The sequence below is a fragment of the Chamaea fasciata genome, unplaced genomic scaffold (genome assembly GCF_029207755.1).
Source record: "Chamaea fasciata isolate MVZ Bird 193981 ecotype frontalis unplaced genomic scaffold, bChaFas1.0.hap1 SCAF_20, whole genome shotgun sequence".
Lineage (NCBI taxonomy): Eukaryota > Metazoa > Chordata > Aves > Passeriformes > Sylviidae > Chamaea > Chamaea fasciata.
The window spans coordinates 10,249,005-10,274,916 of NW_027094105.1; the positions used below are offsets into that span (position 1 = coordinate 10,249,005).

The 25,912-nt window shown below is 51.3% G+C and overlaps 1 protein-coding gene across 3 annotated transcripts; it reads right to left on the reverse strand.

The window, feature by feature from the left end:
• Nucleotides 1–4,478: 4,478 nt before the first annotated feature.
• On the reverse strand, nucleotides 4,479–25,887 carry NR6A1 (nuclear receptor subfamily 6 group A member 1). 3 transcript variants are annotated; one of them, XM_066201117.1, is made up of 9 exons: nucleotides 25,810–25,887; nucleotides 19,161–19,391; nucleotides 16,042–16,097; nucleotides 14,481–14,638; nucleotides 13,408–13,632; nucleotides 12,802–13,056; nucleotides 9,395–9,516; nucleotides 7,788–7,940; nucleotides 4,479–6,839 (listed from the first exon to the last, which is right to left on the reverse strand). In XM_066201117.1, the coding sequence occupies exons 1-9, from the start codon at nucleotides 25,835–25,837 to the stop codon at nucleotides 6,751–6,753; spliced, it is 1,317 nt and encodes a 438-aa protein (XP_066057214.1). In that variant the 5' UTR covers nucleotides 25,838–25,887; the 3' UTR covers nucleotides 4,479–6,750. The 3 variants fall into 3 exon arrangements, with proteins under 3 accessions (XP_066057214.1, XP_066057212.1, XP_066057215.1); XM_066201115.1 differs by having other exon boundaries at nucleotides 13,408–13,635; XM_066201118.1 differs by lacking the exons at nucleotides 4,479–6,839; nucleotides 7,788–7,940 and adding an exon at nucleotides 9,180–9,258 and having other exon boundaries at nucleotides 13,408–13,635.
• Nucleotides 25,888–25,912: the final 25 nt, after the last annotated feature.

A 25,912-nucleotide genomic window follows, 5' to 3' on the forward strand; every position in this document is an offset into this window, starting at 1 on the left:
CTCATGGAGTAGACACGGGCAGGCTGGAGATCAATGGAGAACCTTCCCCAGCTCTGGAAGAGGCCCCACAGGACTATCCCAGCAGATCTTCCACCCACCGCTGGACTGACTGCGCCGCTGCAGGGAGGTGACCCAGGTGACCCCACAGCCCTGCCCCAGCCAGTGCCCATGGGTGACACACTCCTGGGAACAGCCACTCCTGTCAAGAGGAAAGCAGCTTACCCTTGAAAGCTCCTTTGCGAAGGTCAAGAGTGGGACTGTGACAGAGCAGCCTGACAAACACATCTCCCTAAGTCCTTGGGCCCGATAATGTATGTCCCATGCAATGTTGACACTAGTGATCCACCAAAGATCAGGTTAACAAGTTTGACGTTAGTGACAGCGTGATTTGTTCCGCGCTGGCTCTGAATTCATAGGGCCGCTGGCCTTCGGTGATAAACTATTGCGCCGCACACACGAGGTTGCGGCAGTTGTCACCCGCCGGAGCACCGAGATGAAAAGGAAGCAGAGCTCTAATCAAAATACAGTGGTCAGTAGGGGTTGAGCTGAAAATTAAAAGGTGCTGGTACTTTTCCCACTCCAGCCTCACTTTCCATGCCAGCACGGGGTGAGGGGAGAGGCTGCCTCGGCACCTCTGCTCAGCTCCAGCTTCGTTTGAAGGTGAGGACAAACCCATCAGCCCGTGTGCACAGAGCATCCTCTGCCACCTCCCAGAGAGCCCCACCACTGCTGCTCTTCAGGGTCCCCTCAGAGGGAATAAATCCCGTGTGGCACAGTGCCCTTATCCCAGCTCCCAGCCACAGCAGCAGCCCCAAGGCCTTCCCCACAGCCACAGCCCATTCCAGAAGCACAGCAGCAGGGCAGGGCAGGGCAGGGCAGAGCCACAGCCACCAGCCAGAGCAGCGCTGGGCTCCCCCACCCCGATGCCGCTCCCCACCCTGAGAGAGAGCCGCCACCAAGAGGGGAAGGCACAAAGAGCCAGGAGACACCAGCGGTGCAGAACATTTCACATTTATTAGTTCATACAGCTAAACACTCACTAAACATGCATTCAACACTTATTGGTCACATTTCCACAGGTAGTCAAGTCCCGGAGCAGAGCAGCGGAGCAGGGGCAGGCCGGGCAGACACGGACCCGCCGGCAGAAACATTCATTTGGTCGTAGCAGGGTGAGGGGACAGCTCCCGGTGCCCGTTCCCCCGCGGGTGACACGGGGCCAGACACTCCCTCCTGCCCCAGCCCCGGCTCTGAGTGTGCCAATGTTCACCGTGTGTCATGCCGAGGCAACATCCTGCTTCCCTGATTTACACAAGGGATTGTGAGAAAAATGAACGGGAGAAACCATCACTGGGAGCGTCACCAAGAAGGACCCAACAGCTGGGACTGACCCTCTTGGAAACGTCCCCCAAACCAGCAAGGGGCTGACACACGCGGCAAACCTGACCCGCTGCCTCCCCAGGCTGCCCAGGAGGGACACACGAGGAGCTGTGAGGTGCCGTGAGGTCCCAGGTGACAAAGGCAGCCTCCGCACCAGGACTGAGCTGGAACCAGGCCTGTGGCTTGATGGGCACCGACAAAACCCAACGTGCCATGAGCCACATCCTCCCCAGGGAAGGGACGCCGGACACACAGCAGTGACAGGAGCCAAGGCCCAGCCCACGGGAAGGGAAACACAACTCCAGCAATCCCAGCCCCTGCTCCTCGCTGGCAACAGACACTGGCAGTGTTTAGTTTTTCACACAATCCCTTTGAGATGATAAACAGGATGTCACACGAGGTAGTTTAGTTATGGAAATTGAGTCAATAATGTTATCAACTATTACAAGACATTTTATAAATTGAAAGAAAACAATGAATCACAAAAGGCTTTGTTAATGTTGATCGTCATCTGGTCTCAATTTCTGTTTCTTTTTGCCCTTGGGGGCATTTCTTCCACTGAACCATGTTGCTTCTTTCACAGACTTGTCAGAGGGCAGCTCACAGGAGCTATTTTTAATTTTTTTTTCCAAGGGAAGGACACTGCCTGGATTGGCCTCCCAGCTTTTTGCGAGGCTGGTTTAAACTCGGGTTTGCAGATCCTGGCTGAGGGTGCTGGGAGGGCGTTTCAGCCCTTCAAACTTTTGCTGACTCTCACTGAGTGCTGGCCCCATCTGTGGCTGGATGGGGCCGTTTGGACACTCCTAGCAGCTGAAACCCAACCACAGACACACACCAGTGCCTTCTCGAACTGTCTGACTGTGCCTACAACCACAGTGAGAAAGTTAGTTGTATTGATGAAAATTAAGAATTCATAAGCAACAGGGTACAGAGCCCTGCAACTGGCTGCCAGGGACACAGTGAGAAATTCCCGTTTCCTCTTTTCCATGAACAGCCAAACATTTAACACCAAAGGCAGAGGGATGAGGTAATGCACAAACAGAGCCCCACAAGACAGAGCTGGTCCCCAGCTGCTGGGTGGTGCCGGGGCACAGCCTCCAACAGCCCTGTGCACCTTTGGGATGCTCTGCCCACAGGACCACGTCTGAGCCTTCAGCAGGCCAACTTCCCACGGCCCAGCACAAAGCTTTTCCCCCAAAATCCCCCTATGGGGCTTCGGTCAGCTCTCAGTGGGTCCTCCAGACAGGTCAGGAAAGAAGCAACTGTTGCAACATCAAAACTAGGGTTTCTCTGGGTCACATTTTAAATACTTATCCCTGAGCTTCTGTGCATTGAAACAACGCACCGTGAACCCAGAGAAACACCACAGCTTGATACTGATAGCTATGCACTCCCCTCCATTTACACATCATCTACAACTTAAAAATTAGTTTCATACTTTAACTAGTTCCCCAAGTTTCCCCCTTTCTCCTGCCTTTCACGTGGCAGGGATGATTGCCGCTTATTATCCTGAGAAATAACAACATTTTCACAGACACCAAGCTTCAGAGCTTCAAATCAAAACCAAGAAGGAAGAAAGAATGAATGGGAAATAGCACATTCACAGAAGAAATCTTTTTTTTTCTTTTTTTTTTTTTTCCTTTTAAAAAATGTAGTAAAGGTAAAAGAAATTCAAGCGGGTTTGTTTTTTGTTTTTTTTTTTTTTTTTAAAGTTGGTTTGAAGGACAAGACTTAAGCTCCTTTATCTGAAGTGGCTGTGGGTCTGTGCAGAAGCCTGAGGAGCAAGGGCAGATCCTGCTGGCACAGGGAGGGATGCAGCAGAGGCACTTGAGCCTTGGCATGGGTGGGGACAGGGCCATCAAGGCCCCCACGGGCTCCCTCAAAGCATCACCCCAGCACTGGGAAAACAGGCTGGCAGCTGCCCAGTGCAGGTGGCCACTGACCACCGGTCACTCTGAAAACGCCGTGCTCCCCCTTCGGCCTGTGTGTGACGGGAGATGGCAAAAGGTTTCAGAATGAAATCTCTGGATTTAAGAGTTACAGAAGAATCCAGATGCTCCCTGATGACCCAAAGCATGCAGTGCCTCTGCAGAAGGGAGGACAGGAAGGGCACTGAGTCCCTCTGCTCATCCCCTGCCCTCGCACAGGGCTGAGAACAGGGACTGGCAGTGACCCACACGGAGGGGTCAGGACTCAGCCCACCTGGCAGGAGCCGAGGCTGAAGGGGAAGAAAACTCACTCACTTTCCAGAAGGTTTTGTTGAGGCCCCAGGGTCTGACTGAGCCCCGTGAGCGGGGACCCCTTCCAGCCGCTCCTCGGCAGCCTCCCCTGAGCACGTGAGCCTGAGCACTTCAAATTTATGTCCCAAATCTCTGTTCGGATTAAAAGTAACTCTTCAGCTTTCTATCTGCACAGACGCTTTGAAGGAGAAGAGGGGGTCAGCCAGCCAATCTATCTTTCAAATCGGGGATAAAAATTGACTTGTCATGGCAGAAAATTCTACCAAAGACTATTATTGTTGATTGATTTCTCCATGACAGAAGGTCAGATAAGCAAGAGCAGATAGATACCAAAGATAATGAACTTCCCCCTAGTAGCATTAAGCACAAATAAAATATGAGTCCCTGTAAACTGAATGTTACGTGAAGAATGGAACAAAAATTCCAACCTTTCCAGGGTGTCCTTCAAACCAAATTCACAAATACATCTACCTAACGTCTCTACGTCTCTAGCTACATTCCTACCTTCTCATAATACCTGAGTTTGCAATGCAACACATTCACATTACCCTGTTTAAAAAATACAAGCCATTAGAGGACTTGGTGCAGAAGATATCAGGAATGACTGTCTGGTGATTCCGTCTGGTCTGTTTGCTGCTTCCTTACCTGTCAGTCCAGGAAGGATTTTCTACTCCCTATGGCAAATGTGTATTTGGGAACGGATACTGCTGCCAATCAACCTTTGGAAAATTTGCTTTCTACAACAGAAAGTGGAACATTCACGTCTGTTTGCCATCATAACTGAATTTAGGTTTTTGGTTGTTGTTGGTACAGCATTGGTTTTGGGAGGCTATTTTGGAAAATCACAGATTACCCAATAGATCATTTTTGTCGGATAGCTGGCAACAAGATGACTGCTTTTATGTACACTAATTAAAACACTTATTCATCAACAGATTATAATAATTCAGTAACTGTAGAATAAAATTACTCCTATGCAATTTTAACAATTCCTTGAGTGAATAAAACAGCAAGCCAGATATAACCCGTAATAAAAAGATCTTATCAAGCTATTTGAAAATCAAACTTAAAAGCTGAGAAATACATTCTAACTCACAAACAGATACACTAAAATCTTCCCCCGAACACGTGAGGTATGGGCTGTATGCAGAAGGCTTTCCTGAGAATACACACGTGTCTCATTGTACTGTCAGAAAGGAAATGAGATTTATGGAACCACCTTTGGGTGCGAAGCTCCACCGAGCTGAGCCGCTGCTGCTGTGCCCAGCAGCTGTTACCCGTAACATCCTGTTTAAATAATGACAAATTAACAGCTATGGACTTTCAGAAGAGGGAAACCATTGAGCTGGGAGATGCCCGGGTGGGACGCCCGTGGTGAGGCAGCAGCAGGGCCCTGGCGTGGTGTGACCGCAGCCACCAGCACGGCCTGACCTGTGCCAAACCAGCAGGACACAGCCCCCCTCGGGCTGCAGGAGCACCCCCTGGGCCAGGGGAGGGAGGGAAAGACGACTTTGGTGCATGGGATTTTTCTCCTGCTCACCATCACATTCATGCACAGCAGCTGCAGCCCCGCTGAGCTGTGCTCGCTCTGTGCCACGCAGCTGTCACCAGGGAAAGACAAGAAGGTAGCGACTCGTCCCTCACACCCTGAAGGAACAAAAGTTTGTTTCCACAAGTATTTTTAAATCAGCATTCAAACACTTATCGAGGAGCCACCTTGCTAAGTGAATGCCAGATTTACATCTAAGGAGGCAGGGAAGGAAATCCAGACAAGGCTGTCTAGGAGAGTATTGGAGTCTTCGAAGATTAATTTCTAATGAAGGAGATGAGATCAAGAGCATCTCATCCAAGCTCCCCATCATGAGCAGGAAATCATGAGGTCACTCATGAGAATACCCAAGTTTAGCTAAACACCAGCACTCAGCAATCACTCAATCAGCTGTCATTAAACCAGTTCTCCCTCTGGAGTGGTGGAGAGCCTGCGAGATGGAAAATCCAAGCCTTACAAGACCTAGAACCCAGTAATGTCATTTTTCCTGGGATTCCACAAGGAACAGGGCAGTCCTGGCAGGATATAACTGTGGAACACCCATTCCCTGAGTCCAGCAGAGAAAGCCGTGCCAGAGGACACTGGAGTCCCTCACCCCACTACACAGACCCCATTTAACACAGGATACATTAACTGCTCCCAAAATGGGGACTGCTGCAATGCAGAAGCCTCGGGAGTCAGGAACCACGTTAGAGGAACACATTAACAGGGGCAATCCTGCCTCTTCTCTAAGTAGGTTTTTCCTGCTTTTGTAAACCTAAAATGGATTTTAAGGAAGTGATGATAAAGTCCTTACCGTTCTCTAACAACGGGAGCACCTTTGTGCAATGCCAGGAGCCTGTTATGAACTGCAGGAACACAATTTCAGAGGAACTGGCAGGCGGTGTGGTAACAGTTAGAGAGCAGATGGCCAGGAGGGGCTGGGGCAGACCCCACCTGCAGCGCCCCTGACAGGACAGGGCCAGGGAGCCCCCCAGAGCACTGCCATCCCACTGGAAACCTGCATCTGGAAACTGCCAGGGGAAAAGAAACCAACTGCCTAGACAGACTTCTCCTTCTCCACTCCCTGCCTTTTTAAAATTAAAGAAAAAGCTTGGCACTTCTCTAGCACCCACTTCTCCAAAGTCGTCCCTTTGGGATACTAACAGCTCTGTCGACATTTGCTCTCTACGACAAATGCTTTGGATGCAAATCGTGGAAAGAGCAGTGCGTGAACAGCATCTTCTCCTTGAGGTAGTCTTTGTCATCTTGGTCCCCAGCCCCAAATACAAAAGAACTAACCCTAACAAACACTGTAACATTAAACATCTTCACATTCTGTAAACCGCTGGAGAATGCATCTGCTGCATTCTTACAGAACCATGTGCATCGTGTTGAAGATCATACATTCAACTCTGTCGTGAAATAAATATATAGGAAAAAGAGTAAAAAAACAAACAAACAAACAAACAAACAAGATTCTTGCTACAAGGGCAGGGAGGCCCACTGCCCTGTCTCCTGCCTGGATGGCGTTTGCCCCTGTCCCGGGGTGAGCCGGCTCCCGCCCGAGGCTCAGCGTAAGGCACCGGCCGGGGCCAGCTGCGCTCACTCTTTGCTCACACTCGTCTTGCAGGAATGTAGAACGGCCTTAAAGAGGAGAGGCAGCTGCTCCAGGGGGACGTTCACCATTTTTCCTGGTAAGAAAGAAACCAGAATTAGCTGCCACTCCTGAATCAGATTTCAGAGACACCTAAGCCAGCAGCGCTGGAGACGGTTTTACCTTGAACCTCTCGCAGAAACAGTTAATCATCCTACAGCTACATTAGACATTTGATATGCATTTGGACACAATATGATTTATTATTTACTGAATAGAAAGCAAAATAAATGGGCAAAGTCAGATGAAAATGATTTCTCCACAATGGAGAAGTATTTATGGAAAGTGGGAAAGGCTAAATCCCATCTCACCTCAAACCCCCTTGTTGATCTCTGTGAGTAAATTACGAGAGCTACTCTGAGATTATTATCTAGCTCATTATGACGGAGTAGGATGAAGCATATGGAGCCTTGACACAGGGAGGCAAGCATCTCCCTTTGCCATAACATTCAGGAACAAACAGTTTTAGTAACACCAGACCTTGGAGATCTAATTAGCAACACAAATGCAGCTGAGAATTCACCTGCGGATTTCCGAGGTCCAGATGAGGAAACCTGGAGGTTACACTGGTCTGCCTGAACTCTGCTGATCACTTTCTGCTCAGTTCAGGGATCTCCCCAATTCTGATGAGATAGCTACTCAAACCAGGATGACACCCTTTTGAGACAAAATGCCCCCCAGCTGCGAGTGAAAGAAGAATAAGGGGAGACTGAACAATGCAGTTAAACGGTGTCAGGTTGGAGTAGGCACCTCTTCCCAGAGTGGGACTAACCTTGTGCCCACCAGCATCACCAGGACACCTCGCCAAGAGCCCCTCAGACTGGATGAGCTCAGGGCTTAAAGATGGGCAGAAGCTCTGACAGGAAACGGTCCCACACAAACGTCCTCAACCAAAGTGCACAAGAATTCCACTGCAGTAAGTTAATTATCTTTTAGAAGGAAATTTCATTACTTGCTCCCAGCAGGAGGGGTGCTCGGGAGTTACCTGCAATATACCGAATCTCAGGCAAACACATCATTAAATCCGGGAAGCGGTTTGGCTGGTGGGGGTATTTGTACTCCGTGAAGTCCTGGCAAACGTACCAGTACCGCTTATTCAGCTGCTCCAGCTGGGAGGCGTTGGTCAGACCCCTGATATCTGGAAAGGAATACAATTAGAGCAATGAAAACATGACAAGGACACCTCAGGAGAGCAGCAGCCTAGCACTTACTGCTACTTCTTCACGACGGACTGATTTCTGGCACTCTGATCTGGGCTCCTGCCTTGGAGACTGGCTCCAAGCACCCCGTTAGACCAATACTAAAATTCCCATCTCCCCTCCTGCTGTGCCTGCATCATGGATTCGTCTTTATACGTGTGTCTGGATCCAGGATTTCCCTCCACAAAAGGCTGGGAAGAGAACAGCTAATGTCCTACACTGCTCATTTGCAGCTCAGTGAACGCTCCTGGGGAGAACAGCCCCAGCAACCTGAAATCCCTGCCTGGCACAACACAGGCGAGTGTCGGGGTTTGGTCCTCACAGCACATCGGTGTAACACCTGCTCAGACAGGAACACATTGGTTTTAGCTGCATCGTCGTGGCTGAGGACAGTGCTCAGCTCTATAATTCAAGATACCATCACATTTCTCTCCATCTGCTTAGCAATAATGTCACGGGAGCTTTATAAACTTGTCAAGCTCTTATTTTTAAATTCAGCTTTGCCAGTGTCGGGCAACACACACGAAGGAGAAATGGGCAGGCAGGAAGCCCCAGTGGCAGCATGACCAGTAGCTGGAGGACTGGGGAGCCCCAGGGAGCTGGCAGTCCTGGGGAGGATCCAGCACAGGAGCGAGGAAGCTGCAGAGCCTCGGAGCAGCCTCGGTGCTGGGAGACCATCTGACGGAAGAGGCATTCATCTACTGCCCAAAAGCTGACTTTTAAAAATAAGTCTCAGGTATTTCACATTAAAAAATTGCAAACTTCAACTAAAAATAAAAGAAGACAGGAAGTTAATGAAAATACATTTTGGAAAACAATGGAGACAGCTCGAGAAGTGCATTATCCAGTGTCAGGAAACTGCCCAGGGAAGCAAACCGGAACCTGAGCCCGGCACAGATTGAAGCGTCAGCATTATCTCCCTCTGGAAATGAGCGGGGGAGGAGGGAGCCCGCAGCACATTTTTACACACTGCAACTATCTTTCACAGTGCAAAAGACTCTGGGGACATTTATTTCCAAAATTACAGCTGAACACTATCCACTGAGCATTCGTCTCTGCGTGGATTTTGAAACGCCCAGGGTTTTGAAGGAGCCTGAACTGCCAGCTTTAATATGCTGCTTAATCAACAGGAGGATACAGCCCTTTCCTAGGCTGAATTCATGTCCTGCATGTAAATACTTCATTTGTGATTACCTTTCACTGTGAAGAGTCAGATTTAGGTATGGAACCTAAAAAGCAGGAACCCAGCTAAGAGACCTAAGGATATATCCAGAAGGTAAACACTTCAATGAGTCTGAAAAGCTCTAAAAAGAGAGCAACCAGCCTTACAAATTCACCCTTTGAAGCATGAAAATGAACAAGTGGGGCTGGTACCTCCCCCCTGCTGCCTCACCTTGGTTGAGGAAGTTGATGGCTTTCATGCAGGCGTACTCCTCGTTGCTGACCTTCAGCTGGTTGAATTTGCGAAAGAGGTAGATCAGCCGCTCCATCACCTCCATCCCCTCTTCACTGAACCTGGAGGACACAGATCACACATCAGCACACAGACTGGACAGTCAAGGCATGAAGCTTACTATGAAAACTTCAGAGATTTTAACACCTCGCAAGAGAATTTAAAAAAAAAGAAAAAAGTCACCAAAACTCCCTGAAGTCTGCTGGTACAAAAAACAAGGAGGGAAGCGTCTCAGTTACAAATGCAGAATTATAGAGCCATGGGATGGTTTGGGTTGAAATTACCTCAAAGCTCATCCAGTTCCATTCCCCTGCCTGGGGCAGGGACACCCTCCACTAGACCATGTTACTCAGAGCCCCATCCTGCCTGGCCCAGGGATGGGGAGTCCACAATCTACAGATATTTGTAGGGAAGACCCTCTCTTGATGATTCAGTTCCCCACCAGCCTGTTCTGACAGCAGAGAAGGTTTCACGGAGCCGGGAATCTGCAGCGAAGCCAGTGACAGAGATGGGCAGCACAGGGAACACCCCAGAACCTCCTGGAAGATTTCCTGATGGAGATCTTGTGGGTGCAGAATGAGGTCCCCCTGCTAAAGAGGGTTCCACACTCCATCAGGAGTAATACCCCACATGCACACCACGAAAATGCCATGGGGAAGGAGCAAGCTGGAGGAGAGTGGGAGGGTGTGGAGGGCTGTGGGTATCCTGCAGGCACCTGGAACCATCCCACGCCTGCCCAGGGCCAGAACAGCCTCTTGGGAACACATCTCACAGCAATACCCCCGGCTTCAAAGCAGCGGCGTATTGCAGAAGCGCTCAGAAGTGGGACAGAAGTGTTTCGGGAAGCTTCAGCGTGCTCTGGCATTGTGCAGCACAAAGAATAAGAGCACAGCCAGCAAGCCATCTCTGAATAGAACAGAAATAGAACCTTTTTCACTGAATAATACCTTATTTTGGCATGTGTGTTTGTTTACTTCAAAGTTATTTGTAAAATGCATGGTGGGGTTTGACCTCTGCGAAGTGAAAACAAGCTGTCTGAACTCTGGGTCAGTTCTTCAAGAAAGTAATATTGTAAGTGATGAAAGCCTTGTCGGCTAATCTAAAGTTGTACAAGTTTTCTTGCTCTCCAGTTGACATTAAAAATCTTGCAGGTGCAAGATTGCAAAGCTCAAGAAGTTAATGAGCACAAAGACCACTCAGTCATCTGTTGGGTTTCTTTTTAGAGCATGCACATTTTTACCAGCCACTCATCACTTCATAAATCCAGGAGAGCTCTTCTCTCATTCCTGCAGTTGAACTGTCTTACTTTTCTGCACATACTTTCCTCCTCCTTTCAAACAAAGCTGTTCTGTTTTTCACAGCCCTATTTCTTCTCGAGGACTGACTCCTCCACACACTTTTCCTCGCAGTTTACACCAGGCAAGTTTCTGGCTGAGAGTTATCGGGATCAGCTGGGGAGGAGGGGGAAGGGAAACGCTATCAGGAGTGCTGGGGGAGGTCAGGAGTCTATTCATTTCATATTCATCTTCAGAAAAACAGCACAATAAAAGAAAACATTTGATCTAGCAGGCAAACAGAACATTTAGCCAGTTGTTAGAAGCAATTAAAACACAGGGGCTGTGGAGCTCATTCTCTGCCTTTGTTTGTCACCTATGCTTTAGCACTGCTCTCGTCATTTTGTTAAGAGCAGAAATTAACCCTGAAGTGCCAGACCACCCCTGCTCAGTGAGATTTCCCCAACCAGGTGTGAGCTGTAATGAAGCTCCCTTCGCAGGCGTTCCTGATCAATGCCAGAGGAGCTGGGGGCTCTCTGAGAACACCCACAAACGGGACACCTGTCCAAAAGGGCCCCCTCTCAAATTCAAAGGGACCAGCTTTTCCACGAGTGCTTTGGACAGGGAGACTGACACCCATGAGCTATCCCACTGCTGCCGGAGACAGTCATGCCATGGCTGAAGGACCATGAGGACCAGCGGGAGGGAGCCACGCAGCTCCAGACCCATCATCTGTGCCGCTTCCTGCTAAAAGGCTTTTCGGGTGTGCATTCTCCCAGGTTACTAACAACAATTAATGACACTTGAAAAGCTAAATCACAAGGAGAGACTGCAGAAGCATTCCTCTCCCAAGAACACCTATTTTCAACCATGCGCACAGATCTTCTCTGAAGGACCTTCAAGGCGACCAGCTCTGAATTGCCGGTTTCTGCAGGGCGAGGATTCCTCCTTTGTCTCACCTCTCGCTTGTATTTATCACAAACTCAAAATGAAACAAACACTTCTCTTGTGAGGCTCTGACCAGGACAGCAGGAACAAAAGGACAGCTGAATGCAAGAACAAGTGTCATTGTGGTTTTCTGTGACCCTCAGTGTTCCTTGCAGCAGCGGCACCAGATGCACGATGAATGGCTGTGCAGAGCAGCGCCGCACAGGAACCTGTCCCAGGAAATGAGACACCTGGGGCCAGCTCCCTGCTATGGGCTCAGCCAGTGTCTCTGCTTGTCACAACAGATGCACAAAAGAGCCCCCAAGAACCACGAGACACTGCAATGGCCGAGGACCGCAGCAGTGGCTCAAATCTCTGCCCATCGGACATCCCCTGGTGACTCCGCAGCATCGTGAGCCCAGCAAGGGCAGAGAGCAAAGGGCAGGTGTTTAAAGGGAGGTTGGGCAGCAGTTTCTCTGAATTCTACCTGTTCTGCCGTATTATGGTGAGACTGGGACTCTACTACCCAAAGAAGAATCTGTCTGGCACCAAGACTACAAAATAAAATATCCAAACCAAAAAACAACACCCTGACCAACATGATAAATGAAAGGCAAGTTCCTTGGAGCATCAGATAGTCTGTACCGTGGAAAAAAACAAGAGCTGAGTTGCAACATCTTTGAATTTATCTAATCAAAACAATGAAATAGCAATTAATAATGAACACTTCGATAATACAGACAACCAGCTTCGTGAACAACCTTTCCACTGGCCCAAAGGGTTTTTAAATAAGACTTTCTTTCCTGTGTGCCAGGGCTACCCAAAGGGTTGGTTGGTTTAACTCTCCCCATGAAAAGGTGGCTCGTAGGGCTGTGTTGGAGGACAACAGCACTGCTACATGGAATTCAAAGAGCCCCACACATCAGTGTGCCCTTCCCCTGCAGAAGGAAATCGTGATCCAGCACTGACTAACCATGATGAGGTTTCTAAGCCTGGAACAGCTGTTCTCTAAAAACTAGAAAAGGAAAAGAGCCACAGGTAAAGTGACCTGTCCCAGAAGGTGGTCAGAGGACACCTGACTGTTGGGCATCCATAGCTCCTCATCTCCAGCTCTCGCTGCCTCACCCAGGGCTCAGCCCATCTCACCTGTGCAGCTCGTCGTCAGAGGGAGAGTACTTGGAGGTGACATCTGCAAGGTCACCAAAGATCTGCTTGCTGTAAACAGTCAGCGAGGAGAGCAGGATCAGCTCCTGCCACGTAGAGCTGAGCAGGCAGGTATAGTCCTTGATGGAGAGTTCGCAGAAGAATGGCAGCTTCTTGATCCAAGCAATCTGCCTGAAAAGCAATTCATCTGCCAGACGGCACAGCAACGCAAACAGCTCTGCCTGAGTCACTTTATACCTGCAGGCACAGTTAATACAAAGGCAGAAAAAACCGTTAAAAACATCGAACGACATCATCTGATGAGGCACCTGGAAACAAGGCAAATGCCAAAGGAATTCGCCAGTGTCCAGGGTGTCACCTGGTGACAGAAGCCACAACGGTCAGTCAGCACCCAGCCTGGCCGGGGAGGGGCTGAGGGGAATCCTCACAGCCCCCGGGGTCACCCCGCAGCCCAGCACCCAGCCTGGCCAGACCATGCCGCCTGTAACCCCGCGCCAGCCCCGCGCCCCCCAGCCCCAGCAGGACAGGACAGGGCCAGGTTTGCTGCTCACACGGCGGCCGTGCCCGGCCCCGGGGAGCCCCACGCACCCGTCCTCGATGAGCATGGGCGTGCCCAGCGGCTCCAGGTCCTCGGCACACACCAGCTGGCTGATGAGGCCGTGCGACTGCGGGTCCAGGCTGCGCGGCTGCGGCGCCACCAGCGCCGAGTGCGCCGAGTAGCTAAAAAGGTGCGGCAGGTACTGGTAGTGCGTGGACACCGGCGTGCCCAGGTACTGATCCCTGAGTGCAGCGAACCCGTTCAGCTCCACGGACCTACTGGAGAAGGAGAAGATCTTCAGTGCACCCCCCCAAAACTCCACCTGACCCGTTACAGCGTCGCGTCCGGCTCCAACGGAAAGGTTAACAAAAATAGGGGAAGCAAAGAGAATGGAAATGCTTTTGTCCTTCGACCCTGCCCTGGAAAGAGCTGGGTGTGCACTGGCTGCATGTCCAGCCTGGCTGGGCACTGGTTCCACGAGCTGCTGCTCTGCTGAGCTGCCATTCAGGGAGCAAAGCAGAAACCCCAAACCCACCTGTGCCCAGCCCTTCCGCCCCGGCTTCCTCACAGGGCCAGAATTTAGGATTGCACATGAACTACTCACACAGCCGGTGAACACTAACAAGGCCAAGCTTAAGCTGCAATTGAAAGCAGCTGGGATCAGGTCTGAGATTCTTGCTGTGTTTGCAATCAAAGGCTGCATCAGGAACTGCATCAGGAGGTTTGCACTCACAGCAGCCAACTTTAATATAACACCCCAAATTACCAACATAAATGGTTTTGTTTTCAAAATCTGAGCACAGTGCAGAGAAAGAGCATATGCAGAATGAGCAGTGAAAGGTGATCAAGTTCTCGACACCTGCAGAAAACACAACCAATATAAACTGGGATATATTTTAAATTTGACTCAAGATTGTCTTCCTTTGCTCACGAACATCTCATTTCCCCATCCACCTCTTTTCCATCCAGGGCCCGTTTGTCTTAGAACACAGTCAGAGAGGTAAGAACCTGCTGCATGACCAGGATGCACTCACATGTTTTCCCTACACTGACCCCAAGCACGACTCAGGGTAAGAAATCCAAGATTCCTGTAACACCGAATTCTTCCAGGGGTCATTCCCACCTTGAAGATGGAGTAGAAACAGGTGAAGGCTGGTTGCTCTCAGAAACTCCATTTCCAGGGGAACTATGGTCACTGTCTCCGTTGTTGCTCCATGACATATTTGCCTCTCCCTCAAATTCTTGCCCAGACATAATTCTCTCAATCTCTTCCTCTGATATCTGTCAAATACAGGACACAATGGTTACTTTGGCTGGGAACAGAAAAGCAGAGCCCCCTCGTTCAGTCGCATCCAACAGGGCTGACCCCCCCTGCAGGTACCACATCCTTCCTCTGCATTTAACAACGCACATGAAAAATTCTATTTACAGGTAATCGTGGTGACCTCCAGCTCCAGCAGCACCATTCACGTGAGGGTAGCACAGCAGACAGGAACTGATACATGAAAAGATGATGTCAGATGGACATGGCAACGAGCTCTAAATCAGCCACTGTCACACTGAAAAACCGGGGAGTAATTGAGGCCAGTGCATTGGGAACATCACTCAGGACTGGCAGAGGGAAAGGCAAACAGGAGGTGGAGCAGGCTCTGGTTTGATAAAGCAATCAAGAGAGGCAAGGTGACACATATAAAATCAGTCAGGAAAACATTTACAGGGAGACAGAGTTCCCTATTTTCCTCCACATAAGAACCAGGTGGCACCTGAAGTAGCAATTGAGCATCTAACACTTAAGTTCTAGAGAGTAACACGTACAAAGCTAAAATGAACTAAAAAAAATTTGAAATTGAGTTCACTGTAATGTAAGTGAAAGTGCTGGGCATGCTCCTGGAGGAATGATCCACCACTAATGGGGGAAATGCAACAAAAATTTAGAGGCTTCTTTTCTTTTTTTTTTTTTTTTAATTCTGTGTATGTCCCTTGATGTGAACAGCAGGAAACAGGTTTGTGTGGTTCCAGGCAGGCTGTGTCGACACTGACCACGGGCACTGACCACAGGCACTGACCACAGGCTGCCCAGCAGGGCACAGGTGCCTGCTTGGCTCCCCACACTTTGGGCTGGGCTGAGCGCGTCTTCCCAGGCACTCAGACTCACAGAAATTGCTTTCAGTGTTATTTCTATTTTGCTAAAATAAACAGTAAACTTTTAAAAGACCCCTTTTCCAGAAGCAAGCTGGAAATGGCCATCATTTCTCAGGCATGCGGCACAAGCCGCTGTGCTGAATTACCTCGCGCTTTACAAGGCATCTCTGGACAAGCTGTGCCATCAATCAGACAGACATTTACTGGTGCCCTGCTTGCCACAATTGAAGGGATTGCAGCAGGCAGACTGAGATTTACTGGGAGTCACGGAGGGACAGACGTCCTTGTGTGGCTCACAAAGGACAGGGAGCTGCCAGCCCGTCTGTGTGTCCGTGCAGCACCCAGCTCTATTTACAACCTACAGCCCATGATGTGTTTCTGACACAGTCAGAGCCCTGCCACGCCAGCAGGAGGCACGGCCGGGGATGATGGAGGCTCAACCAAGCCAACTCCAGCCCAGGCTGAGCTGCTGTCGTGGTCTGAGCCCAGCCCAGGAGACCAAAAGCTGAAGGGAACCACGGAGGGAAGGCACAGGTGCTCACCTGGACAGGTCCAATGCTTTTGTTTCTGCCTCCTGGCATGCCATCCTCCCTGATTGCTGCAAGATACAACCAAACCTTAGTGAGGAACACTACTGCCAGGTACTGCCAAAGCACATAGCTAGATACCTATTTATGTTGAAAGAAGTTTTTATACCTTAAAAGATTAGGGGTTTTTTTAATTAAAGAAGTTTACAGAGAAACCTCCAGTGCTTGAGCAGCACACGCCATGGTTCTCACCCCAAAAGGCACTGACACATCGATGGAGCTGCAAGCATTACTCAAGGATTTTAGTTTCTTCATGTGCTCCTTGAGTGACAGGTAATGAAGAAATAGCAACCCTTTATCCCAATAAATTCCAGCATAATTTGAGAAGTGGCACACCGTAAGGAACCTGATTTGATCCCTGGAAATAACCCAGTGAACACCCAGAACTGTTGGAAAATGAGACGTGGAGGCCAGCACATCCAGCTCCACTGCCCACAGCCCCATGAAGCACCGGGAGCCAGAGTCCCCCCCGTGCTGACACTGCATTTTTAAGGCTCTTTAGACAATTCCCAGGGAGCTCCAGTGAAGTCCAGCCAAGGGGATTAACCTGGAGCAGCCTCTCTGCCTTCCTCTTCCCCCTGCCTCTCTGTGCAGAAGGCGAAGGCAGCCCTGCTCCTCGTGTGCCTCCCCCCAGGCTGGTCCCCCTCTTTATCAGGGCTCCATCTCTTTCCCACCACGACCTGGCCAGACTTGGCAGGAGCTCTCCCCAGCTGCACGGTGACCTTGCTGCTGCACAGCCTCACCCCGCCTGGCACACGGGGCTGCAGGAGGCCCCCCCGGAGCAGAAAACGACACGGAATTGAAGGAAAAATTTCTGTCCCAGGGTAATTCCTGCTGCTTGGTTTGAGACGTCCTCAGCTCAAATCCTCCCCGTGTGCCTCGAGGCTGCTCCTGCAGCTCAGGGAGTGCCTCAGGAGGGCAGAGGAGAGAGCCAAGGGACCTGAACTGTGACTTCCCAAACCTCAACCACCGAGCTGGGCAATGCACAGCACTGGCTGTTTATTTCCTGTGAAAGCTCTTTATAAAAAACCAGCAGTCTCCCCCCAAAAAAGAAGAATTATGTAAAAAAAAAGCTGTCAGACTTAGCTGCTCCCCCCTTTTAGGTTTTTTTAACTTACTGGAACTCCAGGAATTCTGGGAGAATTTCTCTCATTTTCCAAGATATTTTACTACTAACTGTAATTTAGAAGCTGCCCTTCAGCTCATTCCATTATGAGCCCAGGGCATGAATTGTCCTGGTCTTTTGATTTCAAAGTGTAATTTTAGCAGACAATGGTTTACACCTGCAACAAAATGTAGGAATGTTTTGCCGTGGTCCATTAAAAAGGCCTCAAGACACCAGAATGGTTCCCAAATACAGCTGGACTTTCTGGAACATCATCCTGGTCCTGGGCTGCATGACAGCCAGTCTCCTCAAAGCTGGCTTTCCTACCAATGCTAAGCTCTGCACCTTAGCTGAATTTAAAAATGTTTGTATTTAGACCTAATATCTAAGGGATTTTCCAAGCCAACGGTGCCATAATTTGGACACCAGGGCAGGGAGAGAAAGCTCCAGAACCCAAATCCTTCAGGGCTGCCTGTGGCCTCCCTGGCCCTGGCAGAGACAGCAGTAGTGAGTGCAACCCACGTGGTTGTTTGGAGAAGGAAGGGAAGAGGAAAGGAGGGAAAGGAAGGGAAGGGGAAAGGAGGGAAAGGAAGGGAAGGGGAAAGGAGGGAAAGGAAGGGAAGGGGAAAGGAGGGAAAGGAAGGGAAGGGGAAAGGAGGGAAAGGAAGGGAAGGGGAAAGGAGGGAAAGGAAGGGAAGAGGAAAGGAGGGAAAGGAAGGGAAGAGAGAAAGGAGGGAAAGGAAGGGAAGAAGGGGAGCAGGGAAGGCGGGCGTGCGGCCGGCAGGTGGCGCTGTGGCCCCGCAGGTGAGAGCCACCTCCAGGTGAGGGACCCGAGCTGCCCCCAGACCCCCAGGTGAGGGACCCGAGCTGTCCCCAGACCCCCAGGTGAGGGACCCGAGCTGTCCCCAGACCCCCAGGTGAGGGACCCGAGCTGTCCCCAGACCCCCAGGTGAGGGACCCGAGCTGTCCCCAGACCCCCAGGTGAGGGACCCGAGCTGTCCCCAGACCCACAGCACAGCCCTGACCCTCGGGAAAGGGGCTCTGAGCCACCCCCAGAGCCACAGCACAGCCCATGATCCCAGCTCTCCCATGTCGGCCCCTGATACATTTTCTCAGGAAGATCGCTGTGGATTTGCAGTGAATTTATGGAAGTTTCAGTGCTCCTGACAGGCGGCTTTCGCGCGAGTGATGGCCCAGCGGCCCTCATCAGCCACATCGAAAACCACGTGGTGACCCTGGGGCTTGGCAAACAGGATGGGGACTCCACTGCCCCACTGCCGGGGAGCACCGCCAGCTCCTGCTTGTGCCATCACACCAAGGAACCCCTGCGTTTAACGGGAAAACAGCAATCCCAGGGATTCAACACACAAAACACTGATGTGAGGAGTAGAGACGTGACACTGAAATCAACCACAGCGCATTCTTCATCACCGCTTTCTGCGTTACTTCAGTCTGTCCATCCCGAAGATGATCCCAGAGCATTCCATCAGCTCTGCACACCTCTGGGGATAAGGGGTGGCTGTCCCTTACCCAGACCACAGCTGTTTCAAGCAGAGCGGGTGGTCAGTGAAAGCCCTCACACCTCACCTGTGGGCAGCAGCCCACAACAGCAAACAGGTAACACCTGGCTCAGATCTCTCGAGAAGCCTGTTTAAATGCTTTAATTTTTGCCTCATTAGTAGACTGAAGCACAGAAACAGTGACCGCTTTGCTCAGCGTAAATACAAATACTCTCAAAATATTTATACACGCTTTCAATTCACACAGACTGCTCCTCCACACAGGAACGGAGCAGCTCAGAACTCAGTACGTGCGCGCGATTTTTAACCCACGCGTGATTTTGCTGAAGCTTTGCTTTGTTTTTGCCGGGAGTTTCGGAGGCAGGATTGAAACTTGAGATGGCAGGGCAGGGAGGGCAGCCCCCGCATCCCGGCTGTGTGCCCGCCCCAGGGAGCCCCGAGCCCGTTACCTTTGCGGTTCATGCCCATCTGGAGGCACTTGAGCAGCCGGCAGTACTGGCACCTGTTGCGCTGCTTGCGGGACATGACGCAGTTCTTGTCCCGGCTGCATCGGTACACGCGCTTGTTGCAGATGCTCCTCTTGAAGAAGCCCTTGCAGCCCTCGCAGGAGATGATGCCATAGTGCAGCCCCGTGGCCCTGTCCCCGCAGATCAGGCAGGTTCGCTGATCCACCCGCTCATCTGCAAGGCAAGAGGAAAGGCTTAGAGGGGGACTTGGTGTCAGCTGGGTCTGACTGGGGAGCAGCCGCTGCCGTGCCGTGGGGATCCATCCCCGTGGGGATCCACCCCCGTGGGGATACATCCCCGTGGGGATCCACCCCGTGGGGATCCATCCCCGTGGGGATCCATCCCCGTGGGGATCCATCCCCGTGGGGATCCATCCCCGTGGGGATCCACCCCCGTGGGGATCCATCCCGCAGCACTGCAGGGGCAGCTCCGTCCTTCCCTTCCCCACTGCCAGGCAGGACCCTTGGGGCTCTCCCCAGCAGCCTCCACTGACCTTCCTGCTGGTCTCAGCAGAGAGGAACAGAAACTCCAGTGGGGAAAAAAGGGTTTCAAAATGTCCCACCTCAAGTGCACAGAGCAGGGTGGGCAAATACAGGAACCTGGCAGACACCAGTGAAATCCCGTCACATCTCACAGACTCCAGGGGCACCTCTGGGCTTCAAAAGCACGAAGCCACGGCCCAAAACCCAAGAGAACATCATTACAGAAACCACTGGACGGTTAAGCCACAGTGATGTGATTTTACTGATCCTTTTCCAAATCTCTGGAAGGCCTTCGGATGACTAAAAATGTAAATTGCAGGGCTCTCCGCAACAGGAGCTGTCACATTAAATTCAGTATTTTAAGACTCTAACACTGCCTGAGAGAGAGAGCAGAGACTGCCCAGCTCATTGAGATCTCCGGACAGGGACGTCAAACAGAAAGGAAGAAGTAAATGATGGTGAGGAGACCCAAGTAGTTAACCCAGAATCTCATCACCTCATAGTGCACAGGGAGGCCTAAACCTCGCTTCAACCAAGCCAGCTATGCTTAAAATAATGCCAGCAAGTTGCACCAGCAGCTCTTCCTGCAGCAGATGTTTCTCAGCTCCACGGTTTAACCCCTTGCACGCCAGCTGCCTCCAGCCCCCACCTCGTGTTTTAACCCATTAAAATCCCAAGAGCTGCAAAAAGATCTGCACTGCAAAGGTGGGAGCTACGCAAATACAGTCAGGGACACACAAATCAGCAGTATTCCAGTATTCTCCGTGGGGTTGCTTTCCCAAATGTCAAACGGGCATTACCCAAATGACTAGATCACCCTGGCTGGGCCAGGGCGCAGAGCTGGGCACAGCAGCCTCCCACCATCCACACGGGGAGCTCAGACTCAGAGCTGGGAAAACCCCAGCCTTTGGACAGCACTGGCTTGTGAAGATGAGCTGAGTTAAACTCGCTTCAGCACAACACCACCAAGCCTGACTTTCACCATTTAGATTTGATCGGGGAGTTTTCTGAGACAAAGGTGTTTATCTACAGGATGGATATTTTGGAGCAGCAGGAGATAAGAGTCACAGTGAAGCCTTCTCCAGCCTCAAGAAAGCCCAAGCAAGCTGACAAACCAGGATGCAGCTTCTCACTACTGCAGCACGTGTGACTGCAGGAGAAATGAATGAGCCAAACGTATCGGGACCAGGAATTAAACCAGTTTTCAGTTACACAAGCCAAGTAAAAAATCTAAGCCAGCTGCTCCTACTCACAAGCAGCTTTCTCCAGAGTTTAAACCCAGTAGAAACCAGAACCAATCTGTGCTAATCTCTAAAAGGTTTGCTATGCGCAGCATGCCCATTTGCACTGTTCTGCAAATTTCACTGTTATAAAACATTAAAATAAAGGGATGAACAAAGGAAACACAAATGTTAAGTGAAGAAACGTTCCTGACTGGCACCAAAACATCCCCGGTTTTACATGACAGACCACCTCAAGTATGTGCTGAACCCAAAAGAATGCGGGTACAGATCAGGAGTGGGGCTATCTGAGCATCTCTGACGGGAGGAGGCTAAACATGACTTTGTAGTCACCAAGCGCATAATCTCTACCTTGGGCAATCTGATAAACGTGGGGAGGGGTCTGGGGATTAGCCAGGACAGAGGACTCCTCTATCCGCAGGGTTTAGCTCAGCCCCAGCTTAACTGCTGGCCCTCCCCCTGCTCGCACAGCAGTGCCATAAATCCCGGGGTCAGCAGCAGGGGCTGGGCACGGGGAGGCACCGGGGCATCACCAGCCCGGGGTCCCGCACACAGGACACGCCGGGCTGCCCCAGCACCCCGGCACAGCATCACCCTCCCGGCCCGGCCGGCCACATCTCCAGGCACAGCTTGTTTTGGTGCGGGAAGAACAGGGCCGTCACCCAGCCAACGTGGGAAGCGCGGATGATTACAGCGAGGAGGAATCGGAATCCTTCCCCTGCCATCCCCATCTCCCCAGTGGAAGGGGGAGATGGTGTGAATGGCCCCTGGCCACAGGGATGGCACACACCTCCAGCAGAATCTGTTCCTCGGGTTTCCACAACAAAATTGGCCATCGAGCAGCGGCGCACACCGTGAACAAAGACAGACCCCAGGGACCGCAGAGGGGTCCGTGCTCCCCGCAAACCTGGCGCAAACGAAACTGGGAGATGAGAAATGATGGTCGCCAGAAAGTCTTGGAGGTTTAGATCTTTAAAAAAAAAGATCCTGTAGGGACCCTGGCCAGGCCCAGGGTGCTGCCCTGGGCCCACGGGTTTGCTGCTCCTGGCCTTTGCCAGTTTTCACCCCACGTAATGCAGCGCCTGGCGTGGGTGAAGGACGGGGGAGATGGGGCAGAGCCACAGTGAACTTCACAGAAATGGTAAAGCACCAGCAAGGCTAAAGCAGTTTTGGACTGAAGGGGCTCTGAACTCCTTTAACCTTGAAATTTCACTGGAATATCAGAACACATAATAAGAACAGCACTTTTAAAGTGAACAAGCCCTCCCTCCTCCCTGTCTCTGTCACCTCTCATCTCACTGATTCCTCTGGTTTCTAACGGTACACAAGACAACGCAGATTAGGACACAAAGCAATTGATAAGAGTTTTTTTTCAAATACCTGTTTTATTTCAAAAAGAGGGCTGAGGAAGCTTCCCCCTGCTCCCCTCCCCAATTTTCCTGATGGGTCTTACGTTTAACCAACTCATACACGGGATATTCTGGCTTTGTTCTCCCAACCCATTGTAGCAGGGGCCACTAAATCAAACAGTTGCTGCTACGACAAAAGCACTCACAAAAATCTCAACCTCATCTTGAACCCTGAAGATTTTTATGGCGACTCCCTCGCTAGCCCCTCCCCGAAGCCACATTAAAGGATGTATTGTTTTCAGAGGTCATGGTAGGTTTCATACCACATACAACGTAAATTCTCCAAGAGTATGATGATGTTACACAAGAATCACAGAAGATGGAGTAAAAAAAGATTAAAAAAAATCTCTTCATCTAGGTTTTATAAGGCAAACAGTAAAAGCAACACATTTAATTTTTCAAGCAACTGGCTTTTCCCCTCAGCAAAATGAGCAGTCTTGATCATTTTTTAAAGAAATATCCTATGAATTTCTAAAAGGAAACACCTTACAATCCTGCTGAAACACAGAGCAAAGACCTGAACAGAAAGCACTGCGGCACGTGAATGGGATTCTAAAATACACAGCAAATAAATTAAAGCACGGGGACACACAGCCAGCACATCCCTGTCACTGCTCCCACCTGTGCCAGGTGGACAAACACCCCGAGGGACAGGGAAGGCAGAGCTGGGAGCGGGGGAGTGGCACTGCCGCATTCCGGGAGGGGACCCGGTGGTGGCTGCATCTGCAGCTCCCCCGGCTGCCAGGGGCTCACAGCCACCCCTGGACGCCCACTGAAAACTCCACAGCAACTACAGCTCCCTGTGAGATTTACCTGGGAAACCTGGCGGCGCGTTGGTGCAGCAGGCTGCTGGGGTTTTCCATACTGGTGCTTTACGATGGAGGAGAAACAAAGACTTTATATCCAAAAGTAAGGCCAAAAGTGAAGGCACAGGCCCTCACCCAAAGCCCAGAGCAGACGGTGCTGGGATTTGGCCTGGCTGGAAGGCAAGAGGGAGAAGGCGGAAAGCTGCAAAACTTCCCATTTATACAACGGAACGTGAATTTAAACCTAAGGAAATCTTCCCCAGCTGAAAAAATAAAATCACAGGCAACACTCAGCACTGCAACTCATTAATACATTTAACGTCTTTTCAGCTGTGTGCCAGTTATTTGCTTCTTGATTAAGCGACCCTATCGCAGCCCCCTGCAGCACCCTTTAGCTGGGTTTAAATCTCAAGCTGCTAAATCCCAGCTGTTTGGGGAGGGGGGCGGAGGGGGAGATCTCACACATGTGTTACTTAAATCCCAACCGCATCTCACTCTCCTCTCGCCTCTGGTGATGCCTCGAACACAAACAAACGTGCGCTGGGGTTTCTTTTCCCCTTTATTTCTCCTAACGACGTTTTCCATTGTCAGTTTTTAGCTCCGAGAAAAACCATCCTGTGAAAGCCAAGCCCCAGAAGCGGAGGAACTCCCCCCTCACCGCGGAGCGCTGCATTGTCCAAACAAGCCCACCCCCAAACCAGGCGCCTTTGCTTCAGGGGCTTTTTTTTTTTTTTTTTTTTTTTTTTTTTTAACTTATAATCGATGAACACAGGGATTAAATTTTCTGCGCGTTGGGCCCCGCTCGGGCCGGCAGCGAGCTCGGCGGCAGAGCCCGCGGCCGGGCGCACAAAGGGCCGGGGCGCCCCGCTCCTGCTCCCCACCGACCCCGCAGATGGGGGTCCCAGCCCCACCGCGTCCTGCCCGCCCGGCCCGGCTCAAAGAGCAGATTGTGCTGGCCCGGATCAGGCCGGCCATGGGGAGGGCTGAATAGAATTAACCCTCTGTGAACTAAAACAAAAACATTTGTGTGCCCAGCTGGGAGAAAGGTTAATTTAAATGGACAAGCCTCCTGTAAAAAAAAAAAAAAAAAAAATAGAGGAAAGGAAAGAAAGAGGCAGCCTGCGACTTTATTCTCTGTACTGTAAGAAGATGTTCTGTTCACAGAGAGCCTCATTTTAAAGTAAGCAGCAAGTGAGTACTGGAAAGAAAAGAGGAGAAATGCTGCACTAGAGGAATGGCCAGTGCATCTCACTCTGCTCTCCCTTTCCAGTTATGAAATCCCAAACTCCCGGTCTTATTCCGCCCTGATTCTGTTTCTGCCCAAGCAGAGTTCAATCAAAAGAAAACCCCCATTAAAAAAAAAAACCCACAGAAATCATCAGCTGCTCCTTTTCGGCTCGGTATAAATCAAGAGCGTGCAGCTGATGAAACTCATCACCCTTCCCCTTGCCTGGGACACATCTCCATTTGCATATCAAAAACTCATCTGTGAAATGCAACTTCTCCCGGGCAGGGGAGCCCCGGCCCCGCCGCCGCCTCCCCCCGAGCCCGGCCCCGCGCCCCACGGACCCCACGTCCCGGAGCCGCCGAGGGACACGGGGAGCTGCGGGACCCTCGCCCCGCTCCATTGTGCGGGACGGGGAGAGGACGGATCCTTCACTCCAGCCAGTTGTTGCACAAAGAGTTCGGAACAAAAGCCCGCACACCAAAATGTGCCCGACGGCCGGGACCGCAGCTGGGGACGGGCACGAGGGTCTCGGTCGCGCTGCCCGCGCTCACAGACCGACTCCGAGTTTAGTCGCTCTCTCAAGTGATCAACTTTCGCTGATCCCATTTTAGCAAAATAAAGCTCCGTGCGCGGTCCCTGCCCTCGCTCCGGCGCGGCCGCACGCTCTGAATTACCGCCCGGGTTAGACTGGCCTTTTAATTGATGCATCACAAAGCGGTAAGGTGAAGACCTGATTTACCTGCCCTAAAACCTATACTCTTGGCCCTGTTGAAGCTGTCGAGATGAGCCACCACTGAGAACGATGCTGAATTAAGAAAATCTGAACCTAACCCCACCCCCAGCAGTGCGGGCTGCGGGAGCAGGGCCTGGCACAACTGAAACAGGGACTTCCCCAACGCGTGTTACCCAACACGCAGTGTTCTCTCCTGAAATATTTCATCCCTACTCCGAAGGTGAGCTTGACCGCTGTCTTCAGTCACAGAGGGGAAACAAGGCTGCAAACACCGGGGGGCAGCGCCGGTCCCGGGAGGGCGGGCGGGCGCTACCGAGCGCCTCCGTGACCCCGATACTATCCATAATTAACGATACTAAAAAAAGCTCCTCCAGATGGTCGGAGGGATTAGGAAGTTTAAAATATAAACAAATTAAGCCACAAAACAAACTAATGTCCTTTTTTTTTTTCTTTTTTTTTAATTGCATAATCCTGCTCGCAGCCCAGGGCTACGCTGCCCGGCCCCCGCACCCCGGGAGCCGGGAAAAGGCAGGAAAAGGGGAAAGCCCGCACGGCTCCTTCTCCCCGCGGACCGAGCCCCGCACGCCGCACCCCGCGGGCGCCGGGACGGAGCGGCCCCGGGCCGGTAGCGGCGGCCCCGGGCCCGCGCAGCCTCCGGCGGCACCGCCCGGACAAAGGCCCGGCCCCGCTCACCTTCCATGCAGGTCGAGTCCCGCTTCATCCCCGGCCGGCTCCTAGGGCCGCCTCATGGCGGCGGCGGGCGGGCAGCCCGGCTCGGCCATCGCCGCCGCCGCGG

Excerpts from the sequence above, each read along its gene's own strand:
- NR6A1 (XM_066201115.1), bottom strand. The coding sequence starts at position 25,837 with ATGAAGCGGGACTCGACCTGCATGGAAG. Across the intron at positions 7,941-9,394 it reads CATCAACTTCCTCAACCAAG|ATATCAGGGGTCTGACCAAC; the intron begins GTGAGGCAGCAG and ends ATTCCTTTCCAG. Across the intron at positions 6,840-7,787 it reads TGAGATTCGGTATATTGCAG|GAAAAATGGTGAACGTCCCC; the intron begins GTAACTCCCGAG and ends CTTTCTTACCAG.